We start from the raw sequence: 16,260 nt of genomic DNA, 5'->3' as shown, positions 1-16,260 counted from the left end.
ATTTCTCCGAATGCACGTTTCTCGCACGTTCACCTGCTACCACCATTACTGGAGATTAAGTCACTTTCCCTTTCTGCTTTAGGTCTAATTTGGCGCTGTTTTCTGCTTACTAAGCCCGGAGTGCAGGGCAATAAAATCTAGAATTGAAGTATATATCCCAAGTGATTTCTAAATAATCCTACCAGCCCCTCAAGAACTTAGTCACACCTGTTGCTGAATCTCGCCGATGGCTTTGTCTACCAGATGCTTGCCTACTCATGTTTCATATCACAGATAGCGGAATGTGTCCGACGTGGAAAAGGTTGATCTAGACGCCTGGTTACAGGCACTATGTGCGTACTCCGACCTGTGGGGGAGGGGGCCTCGTCCGACGAAAGGTAGCGCAGGTTGATAGTCAATCTAGAATCAACCATCTCATATAGTGGCATTACGCGATAAAATTGAGCAAGCAATATAATCGGCGCCGAATGAAAGGATTCATCAATTATTCATCACTGCCTTCCTCCGCAAATGTGACTGTAACCCACTCACAAAACTGCTCAAACCTTGCCCACCAATCCTGCAAACGGCGGGCCTTGACCTTCTCGCCCAGAATGCCCTCCCCGATCTCGGAAAGCCATTCACCCGCCGGCTGATCATCATAGCAGCTCCACCGAATCGAGTTCTCCACCAGCATTGCCAGTCCTGCAAGATCGGTGTGGTCATCATCACCTCGAAGCACCCTCCAAATTACCTGCGTGAACCCTTCTGCACCGCGCCCGTTGAAACTACTGCCGCAGAGAGCGACCGAAATACCCCGCGACAGCAGGGCCGGAAGAATGTGCTCGCTCCGGCTGGAGGTCGGATTGAACTCGACCAAGATCTTCTTCTCCTTGACCGACTCAGTCAGCAACGGGTGCTTGTAGAGTGTCGATCCTTCGCAGATTCTCCGCGTCCCTAGCAGGATCGCATCATATAAGCCCTGGTCGGCACGCGCCTCGTCATGCGACGTCTCGCCGGCATGGAAGAGGAAAGGGATCTCCAGGCCTGCGTCCATGCACTCTTTGCGGAACCAGAACAATAGAGGAACGAGGTCTGACAGCGGCCTTGCATCACTTCCTGTCCCCGATATATCGAACCCAGAGATAACCTCCGGGTAATCATACTTTGCGAAAAGACAGGTTTGCATGTTATCCGCGATCTCCCTGTTCGAGAGTGAGCGACTGGCATTCCATATGATCCGCGCTCCGTAGAAACCACGCCCTTCGTCCGTGCTCTGGCGACGCCGTAATTCTTGTTGAAACACATGGCACCATTCGCTTTGGTCTTCGTCGGGCGTGTCGGTTCCTTCCCGTCGATAGGGATGGCTGAAGGTATGCCTGAACTCGGCATAATCGACCCCGTCCGCTGCCAGATGCGCGAAGACGTCTCTCAAGCAGAAACGCAAAATGGGCTCATAACTCAGCAGAGAGTTGATGATCGCCGCGCCATGGGGATCGTCGCTCGAATGCTCGTCCCCAAGGGTGCATCGCCTCTTCAACCAGTCGCGGAACCCGGTCTCTCCACCATCCGGAAAGGAAGAGACTGCCTGCTGAATAGGAACAAGTTCCGAGGCACTATAGGCAGCCGACCATATAGAGACGCTGCCTTCCACGCTTTGTTTCGAAGACGAAGCATACTGAAAGGTGACGGGCGATTCCTGGCGCGCTTCTTGAGACGATAAAGGCTGGGGGCTAGAAATGTGCAACCCCGCCGTAGTGAGAGCGAAGTCGATCAACTTATCTACGTCGATGAGACCATGGATGGAAGCGTTCAGCAGAGACCCTTTGGGCATTCTCTGCGCGATCTTCCAAAGGTCAGTTTTCCGAACCTGTTCCCAGTCTACAACCGGTGGTCCATCACAAGGCGTAGAAGCTTGAGTCAACTCCCGATCGCGAATCTTGGACACGATCTTGCAAGCTCTGGCGGCGACTGGGGTCAGAGCTTTGCGAAGGTTGAAGTCTGAAACACGCTCGTCAGTCGGGATCAATTTGACCAGTGGTCCAAGGACTGGAGAACGATTGGGACGAGGTCTTACCATGTCGCTGTTTCTGCTCTTGCAGAATCAGAGAGTCTCGTCCTTTCAGGTACTGTTGAATGAAGGGATCTTCGACCTGAGGGATCCCTTCCTCTAGCTCCCACTCCTTGTCATTGGCGGCCATTGTTGAGTAATCGAGGACACCAGGTGGGAGCTTCTCGCGCATCTGTGGGCTGAGTGAGTGCCTTAACTAAGGTCGGAAAGGATTCAGGAACTACCTACTATGGTCGGCTATTGGAACTGTTCGCAGCCAACGGAACCCATGAGGTCATAATCTCGATTGCCCCGCTCTGATGGACGAGTCGGATTTAAACCGTGATTGGAGCTAGTAGTACATGTACTAGTGGTCACCATTCCAACCTTGAATCTGCTCCAATTGCATAAGTTAAGGTTAGTTGAGACGGTACCCTCCCTACTATCGATCTTCTACTAGAAAGTTCCCGCGGAATGTTCAATGCTCGGCACCTCAGGCTGGGCCACCTCAAGGCTGCCGCATACGGCAAGTTACCGGTTCCGGAAGCCATGCACTTGAAATAGTAACAGGTAAGATAGTCTAGACTAGCTTAATGTCGGATGGTAGGAAGCTCAAGAGAAAGCCTGATGTCAGTAGGTGACGACCTGAATGCTATGCTACTTTACTGAGCACCTCTTTACGTGTAAGAGGAGAGCGCCCTACAAGGCGCAGCAAACCCGAAACTAGATATGGAGGTCATTTCCCATGTTCGATACTGATACCCAGGTACAGTACAATGCAGATCGCTGTCGGCAACTGGCGCCCAGTTGGCCCGGGAATGTCCATCGCGTGGCATTTAGAGTGATGCTAATGTGGGCGATCACTGCCTTCAGTAGTGCAGCAATCGCAGGGATGTATGTTGATCACTTGTTGGAGTATCTACTTGCTAAGCCGAGGTAGAGTGTTCGGGGATCTTCTCCTGGGCTTGATGTAGTCTGACTTGGGAAATGAGGATTTGAACTTTGCCTACATGCAAGACTGGGGAGCAAGGTAGGGGAGTAACACTTTAGATGGCCACCTGGATGTTGTTCGCTACTGTGCTGACTGCTAAGTTATTACTAGATCAAGAAAGGAGCCCTACTGCTTTTTGACATGGCAGTTTTCCAAACTGAAGCATACTTTCTTAAGCGTTGGAGCTCCGAGCTGCCTCGAGTGGATAGCGTGTGACTTTGTTCAAGTATATAAAAAATGAATGGAAACCTTGCCTGACTACTTCATGGTCGCTCATTTACACACATGCCTCGCAGCCAACTTAAGAATGACAAACAAGCTGAAACGGGCCAGAGGATTCAAGCAGGACTAAAAAGAAAGTAGGGTATTTGATTCCCGGGACCTGTAGCCTCCCAATTCCCCCACCGCTGGTCCATCCTCACCGAAGCAAAAGAGCAAATTCGCGCCCCTCCCAAACGCATAAACTCCAGAAAACCCCCATATGACAAGAAACAAGGTGGACCCGGGATCTGCTATGGAAGAAACCCGGGAGACACCGCACCCTAAACGAAAGTACACCAAGGACAACCCCGTTTATGCAATGCAACCTGATTTTCTCTTCTGTTTGCTGCGGAGCCGACCGCAACATCAAACACACATCTCTTGAAATCTTTACTCGATGTCTTCGATGTCACGATGACGGGCAAGGACGTGTCGTTTGTATTCTTCTTGATTGGTATCCCAGAGCTCGGCGGCCTGGGCGTTGAGGGGGCTCGCGCTGTGCGTGTGTCAGTAATCTGAAGGTCTCGACCGGGACACGAGATGGATGGTATCATACTTGTTGGGCTCGCCGAGCAGACTCTGCAAGCTGAGCAGCACGCTCTGTACGTTGTACACAGCGCTCCATTTGTCTTTCAAGATATCGAGACAGATGCGGCCAGAGAAGTCGACGTTGGGGTGGTAGATGGGCGTCTTGAAGAGAACGGTAGGAGGTGCATAGGGGTAGTTGCTGGGGAAGGCGAACGAGAGTCGGAAGGTCAGTCCTTCGTAGGGAGTTTCGGTTGGACCACTGATGGTGGCGGTCCAGGAGAGAAGGTTGCCGTCGGCGTCTGGGAAAGCGGAGATGCCCGGAGAGGGGGAGAGCATGAGTTGCATCAGCTCAGCTTGCAGACTAGAAATCAGTCGGACGGTCAGTATCTCAGCGACTTCCGGTGATCGACAAATGTGTTTCAGGGTGCGGTGACGGACCGTTTGGTGACGCTCTGAGTGTCACTCCTTTGTGCTGAGGAGCCAAGCTTCGAGGTCTCATGAGCGTCAGGAGCGGAGTTCTGAGTGTCTTCCATGGCGTAGTCCATTGTGCAGGAGAAGATCGAAGGAAAGCCGATGAAGGAGAGTCAAAAGATGGGTAAAACTAGTGATGCAGAGAGAAGTTCCGGAAATATGCCAGCTTTCGAGACTCAGCAGTGATGAGGAACAAGAGATAATGAGGTAGCTTGCTGGTGGAATGGGAGCGGAGCGTAGCCGAAAGCAGCACGACAGTTGGCCGGAGGGGAAGCGGATTGACCCACCGCAAGAACCCCAGAATGATCGGAATCAGAACCTTGGACGAACGGAGAGCTGCAGCAAATGTATGTAGGTATGTATGTCTGGCTTAGAGCAGTTTTGTAGATCCTGTTTGAAAATGAGAAACAGGGGAAGTAGCCTGGGTTCTTAGGGAAAAGAGAACTTCAGTGGAGTGGGGGAAAGACGACTGGTGATCGAGTGTTAGATTGATTGGGATTAGTTTTCTTCCTTTTTTGTTTACGCCCTCATCCGCCGGGCAACGCAGCGCAACCGTTCAACAGAGGACCCTGATTGATGCTCGCTGGCCATTGATGATCCACCACCACATCTGATCTTCAGAGCCTCCGTCTGACTCTCTCAGTTGACAGACCGGTGGTCATGCTAGTCGTCACGGGTATACATGACGCTATTTCGCTCAGTGTCAGTCATTAAGAATCGGTGACGAAGTTACAGTCAGCACATGAAGAAAGCCCACACTTGACTGTACTGTAACTTACATACAACACCCTCTTGGCGGCCGGACAAAGCCAGAGCGCGGCACAATAACAGCTGCTCCGAGGCGGTCAGCCAGTGGCTCGCATCACAGCGGCGCATGACAATTGAGGGCCGTGCGCGGAGCGTTGCGCCGTGGCTTACTGAGTAGGCCCTTGAGGGGCTCTATTCAAGTCGGACGATGTAATTATGGACTGTCACGGCACTGGCAATTTGAGGGCTGCATGCACTAGTCTTAGAATGTGGTTCTCGTACATTTGCAGTTGGTTAATGAAATCTTGAATGATGTTTCAGTTACCCTGAGTATATCAAAACCCTGGAAGTGGTCTATGCTAGCTCCGTAGGCAAGAACATTCAATAAAGGGATGGACTTCTCTATACCTTAATGATTTTTTGGCGGTGAGCTACTCGCTTTCTCCGGCAGAAGACGTGAGTGAGCGTATAAATAAGGTCAAATAAGGTCCTGAAACCACCAACCATACTTATGCAGGTAGTGGCTCCGACTAGTACAAAGATTGCCGTAGCCACCCGAGCGTTAAAACCCCATTTTCTGCCTCCTCCGACACAGTTAAGATACTCGTGCTTGTCAGAGAAACTCTTCCAGTCGCACAAGCCGGAATGGATGCCTGCGACCGGCAGCCTGTCAACAGACTTCCCAATGAGGATAAAGTGGCTTTCGCGTGCCGGAGCTGCGCGCGTTTCTCTCCAGCTTCGCTCTCCCATCGCTCACCCTTGCGTCGATTCTCACCACCGCATGATTTTGGCTAGAAGCAGACGACAACTCGGACAATTTTCTCGATTTGCACCTTCTCCCATCTGACCTGTCATATACTTTCGGATTTACCCGTGGAAATCCGGGTTTGTCCGCCAGCACCACGATGCATCACTCGCAACTAGCCCCGCTGCCGAATGACTTGCCCTTCCGAATAGTCTCCAAAACGATCGGCCAGGGTGCCTATGCCTGGTCTGCGTGAACCTAAGCCCTCTGACTCGATCAATCTTGCAAACCATTTTGCTAACAATTTTCTTTTCGCTTCTCTAGCATAAAAAAAGCCGTCCCTTCCCACACAGATAGTCCGGTCTTCGCAGTCAAGTTCATTCACAAGGAATATGCCGCTCGCCATGGCAAAGTCAGCGCGCGGCAATTACAGATGGAGGCGACGGTACACAAACACATCGGCGACCATAACAACATAATTTCTTTCTTCCAGACCGGTGAGGACGATGTGTGGCGCTGGGTTGCAATGGAGCTGGCCGAGGGTGGCGATCTTTTCGACAAGATCGAAGCCGACGAGGGCGTGGGCGAGGACATCGCGCACGTCTACTTCTCCCAACTCATCAGCGCGGTAGGCTACATGCACTCCAAGGGAGTAGGACACAGGGATATCAAGCCGGAGAACATGCTGCTGGCCGCGGATGGCAATCTCAAAATCGCCGACTTCGGCCTGGCCACACTGTTCGAGTACAAAGGCGTGACCAAACTCTCCACCACCTTCTGCGGTAGCCCGCCGTATATCGCGCCAGAGGTGATCTCGTGCAGTAGCAGGAGTCAAACCAAAGGGAGAGGCTACCGACCAGACCTGGTGGATATTTGGTCGTGCGGCATCGTCTTGTTCGTGCTCCTGGCTGGCAACACCCCGTGGGACAGCCCGACGGAGACGAGCTACGAGTACCAAGAATACCTTGCCACCAACGGGCGAACGACCGACGAGCTGTGGCAGCAGTTACCGCCCGCCACGCTTTCCCTCCTGCGCGGCATGTTGAATGTGGATCCAGCCAATCGATTCTCTCTCGAGGACGTCCGCAGACACCCCTGGTACACCCGGCCGAACAAATACCTGTCACGCAATGGCACGCTCAGAGACACTATCAACATGGCCACGACTATGTTCGAGTCTCTGCACATCGACTTCTCGCAAGACCCCTTCGCGCAGCCGCACGGCGGCGGCGGGAGCCAGGGCTTCGAACGGACCACAGACCCAATGGACATGGGAGACGAATTCGACGCCGCCGATCAAAGGATCTCATCCACGCAGCCGGAAATGCCGCGCGGGGGTATGCTGGTGGATTGGGACACGCCGCAGGTGGCGGATGCATTCTCCTTCACCCAGCCCATGGGCAGACCGTCGTTGTTGTTCGGGAAGAACGACCCCCTGCCCCTCGACCACCTGGAGGACGAACCGTCCATGTCGCAATTCTCCCCACACCCCTCCGTACCCTTGAGTCGAACCCAGAAGGCCATCCGCTTCCACGACATCGTGCCCGCTCGTGCCATGACGCGGTTCTTCTCCACGTGGGAGCTCAAAATCCTAGTGCCCCTGATCTGCGAGGCGCTGCACCGCCTGGGCGTCCCCGTGCCCGCCGTGCCCGCCGTGTCCGCCGGGGATACCTCCGCCACGCTGCGGATCATCACCCGCGACGGGCGCATGTGTACGCTGCAGGGCAAGGTCCTGATCGATTGCGTGTCGGAGGGTCTCTTCGAGATCGAATTCATGAAAGTCAAGGGCGACCCGCTGGAGTGGAGGCGCTTCTTCAAAAAGGTCGCGGTGCTCTGCAAGGACGCCGTGTACAAGCCTGATAGCTGATATACCTGAAACTTAGTGGGTATTCTTCCGCATTGAAGCTTTTGTTGGTTTGTGTGTTTGTCGAGTTCCGTCGGGCTATGGCCTTATGGTTTAATGTACGAATTTATGCAATAATGATGGGATTGGAGTGTGGGATTTAGGATTTGGCCACAAAAATGGAAATCAAGCTAGCATCACACCGTTACAATTTTATTTCTTCCTCTTTGTGGTTGCTAGCGATGTCTCGACTATTAGATATGATGATTATTCAAGTTTAGGGACAGGCAGTCACGGCTGGCTCGAGTGATGTTTCAAGGTTCCCTCCCTCCAACCCCCCCTCCCCCTGGCGGATGCCTCTGTATCTCAACTGCAACACTGCAGTCTCAGCACCTTAGTAATTCTTACAATTCGAGGCAAATGCTGGATTTTGTACCAAAAGACTCTATACGTCGCAACATCGGCAGCAAGAGAGCAAATCAACCAAAGCCAAGCGGTCTATCATGCAGGTAAACGAGCAGCAGGGTACATACAAAGCCAAAGTTCAAGCGACACACACGGGCGAGGAAAATCCATAAGACCCGCCGGACTCGTCCGCTAAAGCACGAGAGGTAGAGAGAATGTAATGGTATCAAAACAAATGCTAGTCGGTTGAGATATCGTGTTTAAGGGATGATTTGGCATGATTCTCATCAATCTAAAGGCCAAGTCCTCCCATGCGTCGCACCTCATCAGCCTGCCTCTCCAGCGCCCTGCGCATCGCATTCGCGTATTCGTTTTCTCGACGACGTAGCTCTCGTCGTTTGGCTCGGAGCTCCTCGCGCGCAGCATCATCCAGGTCCATGTCCATCAGCATGTCGTCGTCCTCGTCGTCCTCGTCTTCGAAATCCGCACTGCTGGCGGAGGCAAATCGGACTCGGCCGATGTGTTCGCCTGTCCAGACGAGGAGCTCGTCACCTGTCAGGCTGCCGCCGGTGGGGAGGATCTTGCGGGCGACCTCGCCTTCGCTGTGGGATCGGGACAAGCCCCACAGACCGGTGGCGAGGTCTGTGTCGCCGTCTGCTGCTCGTGGCTGGTGTCCAGTTTCGCTGGAGTGGTGGCGGCGGTGGGAGGAACCTACTCGAGTATTATGATGGTGGTGACCATGATGATGATGATGATGGTGGTGGTGGTGGTGATGGTGTGGGGGTTGGTAGCTGTTGATGTTGAGGCGACGGACTTCGGACCGGCCGTCACGCTCCACCCATTTGATATTCCCATCCCCATCCGAATATACAATGCGGGTACCGTGGGATTCAACGGATAGTACCTTGGATCTGGCGACACTTTGGCGGTTGTGATACATCGTCGACACCACAGACGACGACCCGGACGAGTTGATCATATCGCTGTCGTTGGATGGGGCGAGGTTGTACAATTCAAGTGACCCTCTGCCTTTATAGTCGCCACAGGCAACTAGCTTGTGTGAGGAGGGGAAGCTTGAGTCGGAGATGGGAAATCGTGGCGCGGGAACGGCTGCAAGGCCACAAAGCTGACCACCGGAGTGTATTGTGTTTTGCAGCCGCGGAAAGTATCGGCGGTCGTACTGAAGAATGCTTGGGAAGCGGCCGGCGAGGAAGATCGAGTGAACATGCGGCGCTGGGGGGTGCAGCAATGAGAGGGGCCCTGGTTGGAAGAGCGGTGCATAATCGTCGGTGTTCTGTGAGGGACCCGGGCTTCTGATACGGTGCGGAGGTCGGCCGTCAGGTTGCAGTTGCAGAAGCGGCGAGTCGGGCGGAGCGTACAGCTGTGACTTTGGAACCAACGAAACAGTTGGCTCTTCGCATCGTAGGTTAATGGCTTCTTCCTCCTCGCTTGCCGACAATCGACCGTCGTAGATGTGTAGACTCAGCGTCGTAGCGAGTGTCAACGGCACGGAATAGTCCGTTTCCTGGGACAAGGCGAACACGGACCAAGGATAGCGTTGTTGAGAGACCACCCGCAAGGTCTCCAGATCGACTTCGTTCAGGACATTTCCCACGGCTAGATAAGCCCTTCGACGAATGGAGTCGACGCTCACACATTCCCCAAGATTCACATATTCCAGAGACTGTTTTGCCGCGGCGTGGTCCCTCCTGCCAGATAGGTTCGTCATCAAGATGCCCGGGGCGCTGACGCCAATCATCTTACCCTTGGTCTCTTGAGACCCAATCGAGTGGGAGTGGTTGAGGTCCCAAATGCAAACACTGCCATCGTCCAGAGGAGCGATGACTTTGTTTTCCCTGGCTGAGCTCCAGTCTCGCAGCAGCCCCATGCCCTTTGCTTCACGATACACCCTTCGTTTCTGGCCTTCCACCCTTGTGAACGGGCGCTGCATCCAGCTGAGCGAGATAGGCCCGTTCCGTGCGATATACTCCGAGTACCAGTTCACATCTTCACCCTCGTACGACGGGTCCCACTCCGTGGCCGCTCGCGATCGGAGACCAAACGACGGCGCCCGATCGGATGGTTTAGCACCAACCCCGTCATTCCCAGCATGGGGCTGAATGAGGGATCGAAGGGTAGTCTGCCCTAGGACACTCAGCGGTGCGGTAGAGATGGTGACAAGGCTCTCGGAGCCGTGGCCATTAGCGGAACGAGAGGCTCGCGTGGCGCTCCATGACTCTTCGTAGCAGTGGAGTCTCCAGAGATTATTGTCACGGGCGACCAGAAACAACCGTTTTGAAACAGATTGAAGTTGTACCCGCTCATGTGGAGTTAGGTCTGGATGGGTTCGTTAGCTTGTTTCGCTTATGTTGTTGTTGGGAGCTCTGCGACTTTAGACTAGCAGCAGCACTCGGATGGAGGGGCTGATGTTTGGGTGTTAGGGTGTTTGGGTGTGGGGATTCTTAATTATTAGTAAGGGAGGAGAGGGAGGAAAGGGGACTACCTGCATACAATCAATAATTTCACAGAGGATCTCTACGGGGAGTTTCTCCATGAGTGAGGCAGAGGGAGAACCAGCAACACCATTGAGGGCGGAAGGGGATTCATCTGGCTTGTGCGATGGGGTGTAAGCAAAGGCCATAAGTATTATGATTTGCGTTCTTGGGGGTTGGGGGGCTCCATTCATTGCTCTCCACAGTCCGGATTCTAGACCCGCATCACGTGCAGGGCCCATGCAGGAGGCTATCCCAAGTATACATACACCTCGTTACAGTTAGATACAGACTACCATAATAATTATAGGTGTGGTTGGTAGTTCTACAGGGAGTCAAACCTTTACAAGGCAATCTAAATGGCACTCTAATACTAGCAAACGTCAGCAGTTCTAGTGGCCCGAGGCATCAACAAGCGGTTGGATCTTCACAGCAAGCTCCTCCAGCACCGACATAGGCCGGGGTGGTGTAAGCGAACAGCATTGCGAGAGCCTCGATTTTACATTGGGGAGGCGCAGAGCCTGGCCGAGATGTACCGTGCTGTTATGAACCCAACGTAGCCCATCCGATATCAGTACGACAGCAATTAGTTGTGAGGCGCCACAGGTACCCATAGCTGAATGGCTGCCTGCTGGGTTTATGAAAACACCTTTGACGCATCACCCTTCAGTTGACCAAGACCACTCCGACGTGGAATAAGAGCCCCGTGGAGCGCTGCTGCAATTAGCGACACGAAGATATGCGCAAAGAGGGAGGGATCAAGGAGTCATAATGGCTGATAGAGGTCAACTACCGGTAGAGATGGTTAATAGAATGTGCGCGCATTTTCAGGAACAGGAAGGATTCAACACTTACTGTACATGGTGATCTGTCAAGAGGCCGATTGCCAGGACCCCTTCAGGTTCCCAGAGATGTTCATGGCCACTTGCCAGAGAACGAGGCAGGGTATTAGAGATGAATGCCTTTTCCCTGCCTGAGAAAGGCGGCCGCTTCCGGGCCCGGCCAAAGACAGCCGCCTGGAGGCCTCGGCGAATCACCCGCTCATGACCGGCATCTGACAAACCATTAGTGATCGCTCCCTCTTCTTCAGACTTTCTTTAGTCTTCTTTGTACATCTCCCCTGACTAGAAGCTACTCCGGTACAATTTTACTTTGAGTCCTTACAGAGTATATCAAATCCTTGAGCCTCATTATACTAACGCAGGAAAACAATATCCAAAACGCGATCACATCTCGATTGATCTTCCTCGACCCTCCATTTGCCATCTCCGAACCCGAGCTTCCGAAAGTCCGCCCCGCGCCTCATCTCCGGCCGAGATAGAGTCATTCGCCTTGTGATCGGGTGTTCACTCCGCAATTGCAACTTATAATTGTTCAATTTGGACCCGACTTCATATATCTGCGTTGTATCACTCAAAATTGGGTTCTTCCGTCCCGACTCTAAACACACCAGAAGCCTCTTGAATACGAGTTTCGCTTCGCCTCTCCTCGTCTTGCCATAATTGCCCCGCCTCCAATTCCGCATAGAGGGGCAGATCCAACTACCTCCTCACCTTAAATTCCACACAACACATTGACTATGGCTGCACTGTCGGATTCTAGTCTGAAGTTCGATTCCATCGAAGACACCCTTGCCGCTTTCAGTGCGTCTCTCGCTCTCCCTCTCAAAACCCCTGAACACTGCGCGTGCTCGCAGGCGCCTGCTGGTATTGTGCGGAATCGCATCGCGAACTAACCGCTCGATTGCGCTTCAGAGAATGGCGAGTTCATTATTGTCCTCGACTCCCAAGATCGCGAAAATGAAGGTGACTTAATCATCGCCGCCGAGTCTATCACCGACGCCCAGATGGCCTTCCTGGTCCGGTACACGAGGTGAGAAATAGACAACCCCTCCTTGTCCCGCTAACCCCCCCGACGCAGGCACCAGACCCCTCAAGCTGCATTCAAGAAACCCACTATTTGCCAGGATTTGAAAGAACCCCAAACTGACCTGACATCTTTCCCATATCAGCGGTCTTATCTGCGCCCCCGTCACCCCTGAAATTGCCCAACGCCTGGCCCTCCCGCAGATGGTGCTCGAAAACGCGGATCCCAAGGGCACCGCCTACACAGTCTCCATTGACTCGAGCGACCCGTCCGTCACCACCGGGATCTCCGCACAAGACCGTGCTCTGGCCTGCCGCACCCTCGCCTCCCCGACAGCCCGCGTCGACGATTTCCGACGACCGGGCCACATCATCCCCCTACAGGCCCGCAGCGGCGGTGTCCGCGAGCGTAGAGGCCACACAGAAGCGGCGGTGGAATTCTGTCGGTTGACGGGCAAGGTCCCCGCAGGTGTGATCGCGGAGCTCGTTGAGGACGGCGAGCTGGTCGAGGGGGTGCCGGAGATCCGGGGCAACAATGGCATGATGAGACGCGATGGCTGTCTGCGCTTCGGCAAGAAGTGGGGGATCAAGGTCTGTACGATCGAGGATCTGGTCGACTATGTAGAGAAGACGGAAGGTGGTCTTACGAACGGGGATCAATGAACACGAACGCAGAAGCAAAACAGGGTTGAGAGGTTTAGTTGTGGTTTCATTCCCTTTGACGGTTGTATAAATTCTTCTGAGTGATTTTTTCCCCTGTTCGGTTGTACATCAGGAACTAGGCTCTGTGATTTGTGGTTCATTGCATTATGCGCGGCTCGGTGGCATGTTTGCGTATGGGTGACACAAGTGAGGAAACGAGAAATTAGATTCTATCTTCAAGGCCGATTTGCACGGTTTCATGAGTATCGGAGGAGTCGTTGTTAGATAAAAGAGAGAATCAACACGAGCATCAGGTCCATTATTCATACAATTGTTTAAATTAGCTGGGTATCGATTTTTGCCTTTATAGTATACATCGAGGGCGATAGAGATCGCCAGAAGAACAACATGACCAAGCGCAGATAAGATCTGCCTAATAACAGCAGAGAAATCAGAAGTATATCCTTTCCTGAGTCTAATGTTTCACCACCAAACGCCAGTATAATGCGATGTTCGAGTAAAAAAAACAATGAAAATGAGGAAAGAGAATCTCGTTATGCATTTTTGAAGACTCGTGGTCTTTCTTTTTTGTTTCACTTAGAAGAGCCAAGCAAGCGAGCGATGACGGACTGTCAGGGAGCAACACCGATTGCACGAACTCTTTACCGCTTCAGGTGAGAGTAATCCCGCAAAACGCCCATCATGTGGGTATTCGTCGTCTTCCCGCTGCGGCGAGGCTTCTTGACCTTCTTGTGCTCGATCTTGGGCCGCTGCTTGACGACCTTGTTCTTGTTGGTGGGGACGATGCCGGCGCGCTCCAGCTCCTCCTTGACGGTCTGCTGGTCCGGGATCTTGATCTTCTCCCAGATCGACCGGAACTCGTCGTCGAACTGCTGGATCAACGACGGGTCGTTGGCCCAGACCATCTTCGCATGGTCGTCCTTCTTGTTCCGCGTCACCAAGAGCTTCCCTTCCTTCTCGAGCTGGTTGATCGTCTCCTCCACGTTTGGCCACCCCTCCCGCAGCTCGCGGACGCTCATGCCCGCACCCGTGGACTGCGTCTGCAGCTTTTTGAGCAGCTGCTCCGCGCTGCGGATGTTGTGCGGAGGTCGGAAGCTGAAGGTGCCCTCGCCGTTGGCGCCGCGGGGGTCGTACTGCACCTTGTCGTGCACCTGCAGGATGCTCCGCAGGGCCTGGACGTAGCCCTGGTCGTTGGCGCGGTGTTGCAGGGAGAGGTAGGAGATGATGTCCGGGAACTTGAGCGGCACGCCTTTCGACTTCATGTGCTCAATCGCGAAGATGACCTGCGTCATGATGTCCTTGCCCGTGCCGGTGTTGGCGGGCTGAGAGTAGACGATTTCATCGTGGCGTTTGCGATCTCCGCCGCCCGGAGTGGGTGTCGATGTCGAGGAAGGAAGCTGCGAGCTGCTTGCGGAGGTGGTCGTGTTGTTATTATGGTTGAAGCGTCTCTGCTGTCCCAGTCGACTCGCAGAGTCAACGACGCTGGCGTTGAAGCTCTTCAGCTGGTTCTGAAGATAGGACATGTTTGCGATCGAGACGGCGAAGAAGGCAGCTTAGTGTGGACCGGGGAAATGAACGAGAGAAGGGGTTGACCGCAGCAAGCCCGGAGGTCGAGTAGACTCCTAAAGGTGGGGAGATGGAACAAGGACGAGGCAAAGCCTCTCTCTTTGTGAGGGAGCACAAAGAAGCTCTTTTCGCGACCCGACAATAGATCACAGAAGCATGAAAGAAGTCGGCTCTGTTCCGATGCAACAACCCGTGTGGTTGAGAATGACAGGATGAATGAGCTGAAGAGGGAGATGAGAGTGTTCGTCATCACGGATCTAGAAGTTCTGACATTGCAGGTTGCGGCCTTGCGGCCCGCTCAGGCACCACTGTAGCACGTGATCAAATAGTAGCCAGCTGCGCTAACCTGTTTGGAGCTCCGCCCAAAGCCAATGCGTAACTTGCTTGACCTGCAAGCCGGTCACTCAATCATTCTCATCTCACCTATTGCGCGACAGGGGGCTTTCTCTTCTTTTCGCTCTTCCTCTGTCAGCCTCTTCACTCTTTATCTCTGTCTCACCTTCGCCCCTCATGACCTAGGCTGTCATTTGGGGTGCTGTGCGCAACTATTCCCGACGGTGTCCGCAACGCGCGGTAACATCGCCTGACCGACGTAGCTTTGCCTACATCACCATTCACTCTGAGCAGAGATCACGTCGACTTTTTACGATATATTTGCTTTTGAAACAACGGTTAGCAGCTTGATTGCTGCCAACATCTAGCAGCAACCATGGCTACCGCAACAATTGAACTGCCGTTCATATCGGCTCATTATTCCATCGCCGAATCGACTCTTTCGACGCTCACCCAAGCTCCAACTGTCGAATTAGTCAACCAACTTCTGGAGGCCATCTCCAAGAAGGCCCGCGAACACGATGAACTCAAAGCAGACAAGACCCGCTTGGAAGTGGAGCTTGACAATGCTGTCCGCAGCAGCGAAAGCAAGGTCAAGGTGCTGAAGAGCTCTATCGAGAAGGGCCATGCTGAGGTTGAAGAAACAAGGAAGAAGCTTCATGAGTCAGGTTAGATAGAATGCCATGGTAATTGACTGATTTTCCTTGCTAACACACTACAGAAAATGCTCGATCGTCCCTAGAATCCGAGATCGCCTCGCTCAAGTCGTCCTCTACAACCAATGAATCCGAAGTGAGCACACTGAAATCCCGCATCTCCTCTCTGGAAGCGTCGAATCGTGATACCATGGCTCTGCTCGAATCGAAGACGACAGCGTACGACAAGCTCGCCGAAGAGCTGTCAGCCCAACACAAGAAAACTGTCGAATTGAGACGCGAACTATCTACCGCCGAACAGAACCTTCAAGCCGCCAACTCTGCATCTGCTAGCGCCAAGTTCCGCGAGCAAAGTCTCCAGCAAGACCTCGAGTTGACCAAGAAGAGTAATGAATGGTTAGACACTGAGCTGAAGACCAAGTCTGCAGAGTACCTGAAGTTCCGCAAGGAGAAGAGCGCCCGCATCTCAGAGCTGCAGCGAGCGAATGAAGAAGCTAGCGCCACCGTTGACTCCTTGAGGCGCAGTGAGAATGCTCTCAAGAGTCGCTTGGATGAGGTCGAACAGCGTTACGAAGAGTCCCTTTCGAGCATCCAGCAGCTGAAAGAAGAGGCGATACAAGCGAGCGAGTCGTTCCGAATTGAATTGGATAGTGCGAATAGGCTGG

The 16,260-nt window shown here is 53.3% G+C and overlaps 8 protein-coding genes across 8 annotated transcripts; 3 read left to right on the top strand and 5 right to left on the bottom strand.

Moving 5' to 3' along the window:
• Positions 1 to 343: 343 nt before the first annotated feature.
• BO82DRAFT_352225 (putative CECR1 family adenosine deaminase) lies at positions 344 to 2,236 on the bottom strand. Its single transcript, XM_025634634.1, has 2 exons — positions 2,057 to 2,236; positions 344 to 1,980 (listed from the first exon to the last, which is right to left on the bottom strand). Exons 1-2 carry the CDS (start codon positions 2,178 to 2,180, stop codon positions 485 to 487), a joined length of 1,620 nt encoding a protein of 539 aa, XP_025494447.1. The 5' UTR covers positions 2,181 to 2,236; the 3' UTR covers positions 344 to 484.
• A 982-nt stretch (positions 2,237 to 3,218) lies between these two features.
• On the bottom strand, positions 3,219 to 4,788 carry BO82DRAFT_352224 (putative ubiquitin conjugating enzyme (UbcK)). The gene is made up of 3 exons (XM_025634633.1): positions 4,248 to 4,788; positions 3,838 to 4,170; positions 3,219 to 3,777 (listed from the first exon to the last, which is right to left on the bottom strand). The coding sequence occupies exons 1-3, from the start codon at positions 4,352 to 4,354 to the stop codon at positions 3,672 to 3,674; spliced, it is 546 nt and encodes a 181-aa protein (XP_025494446.1). The 5' UTR covers positions 4,355 to 4,788; the 3' UTR covers positions 3,219 to 3,671.
• A 775-nt stretch (positions 4,789 to 5,563) lies between these two features.
• On the top strand, positions 5,564 to 7,639 carry BO82DRAFT_381761 (putative serine/threonine protein kinase; the record flags this gene model as incomplete). The annotated part of the gene is made up of 2 exons (XM_025637879.1): positions 5,564 to 6,018; positions 6,097 to 7,639. Exons 1-2 carry the CDS (start codon positions 5,933 to 5,935, stop codon positions 7,637 to 7,639), a joined length of 1,629 nt encoding a protein of 542 aa, XP_025494445.1. The 5' UTR covers positions 5,564 to 5,932.
• Positions 7,640 to 7,963: 324 nt separating this feature from the next.
• BO82DRAFT_381760 (uncharacterized protein) lies at positions 7,964 to 10,625 on the bottom strand. Its single transcript, XM_025637878.1, has 2 exons — positions 10,532 to 10,625; positions 7,964 to 10,357 (listed from the first exon to the last, which is right to left on the bottom strand). Exons 1-2 carry the CDS (start codon positions 10,572 to 10,574, stop codon positions 8,313 to 8,315), a joined length of 2,088 nt encoding a protein of 695 aa, XP_025494444.1. The 5' UTR covers positions 10,575 to 10,625; the 3' UTR covers positions 7,964 to 8,312.
• A 236-nt stretch (positions 10,626 to 10,861) lies between these two features.
• On the bottom strand, positions 10,862 to 11,466 carry BO82DRAFT_352221 (uncharacterized protein). Its single transcript, XM_025634632.1, has 2 exons — positions 11,368 to 11,466; positions 10,862 to 11,301 (listed from the first exon to the last, which is right to left on the bottom strand). The coding sequence occupies exon 2, from the start codon at positions 11,124 to 11,126 to the stop codon at positions 10,905 to 10,907; it is 222 nt and encodes a 73-aa protein (XP_025494443.1). The 5' UTR covers positions 11,127 to 11,301; positions 11,368 to 11,466; the 3' UTR covers positions 10,862 to 10,904.
• A 163-nt stretch (positions 11,467 to 11,629) lies between these two features.
• Positions 11,630 to 13,335, top strand: BO82DRAFT_305093 (3,4-dihydroxy-2-butanone-4-phosphate synthase RIB3). The gene is made up of 3 exons (XM_025632208.1): positions 11,630 to 12,155; positions 12,267 to 12,384; positions 12,524 to 13,335. Exons 1-3 carry the CDS (start codon positions 12,092 to 12,094, stop codon positions 13,038 to 13,040), a joined length of 699 nt encoding a protein of 232 aa, XP_025494442.1. The 5' UTR covers positions 11,630 to 12,091; the 3' UTR covers positions 13,041 to 13,335.
• A 27-nt stretch (positions 13,336 to 13,362) lies between these two features.
• On the bottom strand, positions 13,363 to 14,840 carry BO82DRAFT_352219 (transcription factor TFIIE subunit TFA2). The gene has a single exon (XM_025634631.1). The coding sequence runs from the start codon at positions 14,561 to 14,563 to the stop codon at positions 13,682 to 13,684; it is 882 nt and encodes a 293-aa protein (XP_025494441.1). The 5' UTR covers positions 14,564 to 14,840; the 3' UTR covers positions 13,363 to 13,681.
• A 380-nt stretch (positions 14,841 to 15,220) lies between these two features.
• BO82DRAFT_25757 (putative filament-forming protein (Tpr/p270)) lies at positions 15,221 to 15,699 on the top strand. The gene has a single exon (XM_025630914.1). The coding sequence runs from the start codon at positions 15,316 to 15,318 to the stop codon at positions 15,610 to 15,612; it is 297 nt and encodes a 98-aa protein (XP_025494440.1). The 5' UTR covers positions 15,221 to 15,315; the 3' UTR covers positions 15,613 to 15,699.
• Positions 15,700 to 16,260: the final 561 nt, after the last annotated feature.

Source organism: Aspergillus uvarum (genome assembly GCF_003184745.1).
Source record: "Aspergillus uvarum CBS 121591 unplaced genomic scaffold BO82scaffold_12, whole genome shotgun sequence".
NCBI lineage: Eukaryota > Fungi > Ascomycota > Eurotiomycetes > Eurotiales > Aspergillaceae > Aspergillus > Aspergillus uvarum.
Note: the sequence above shows the minus strand (reverse complement) of the source record. Positions and strands in the feature narration are given on the sequence as shown.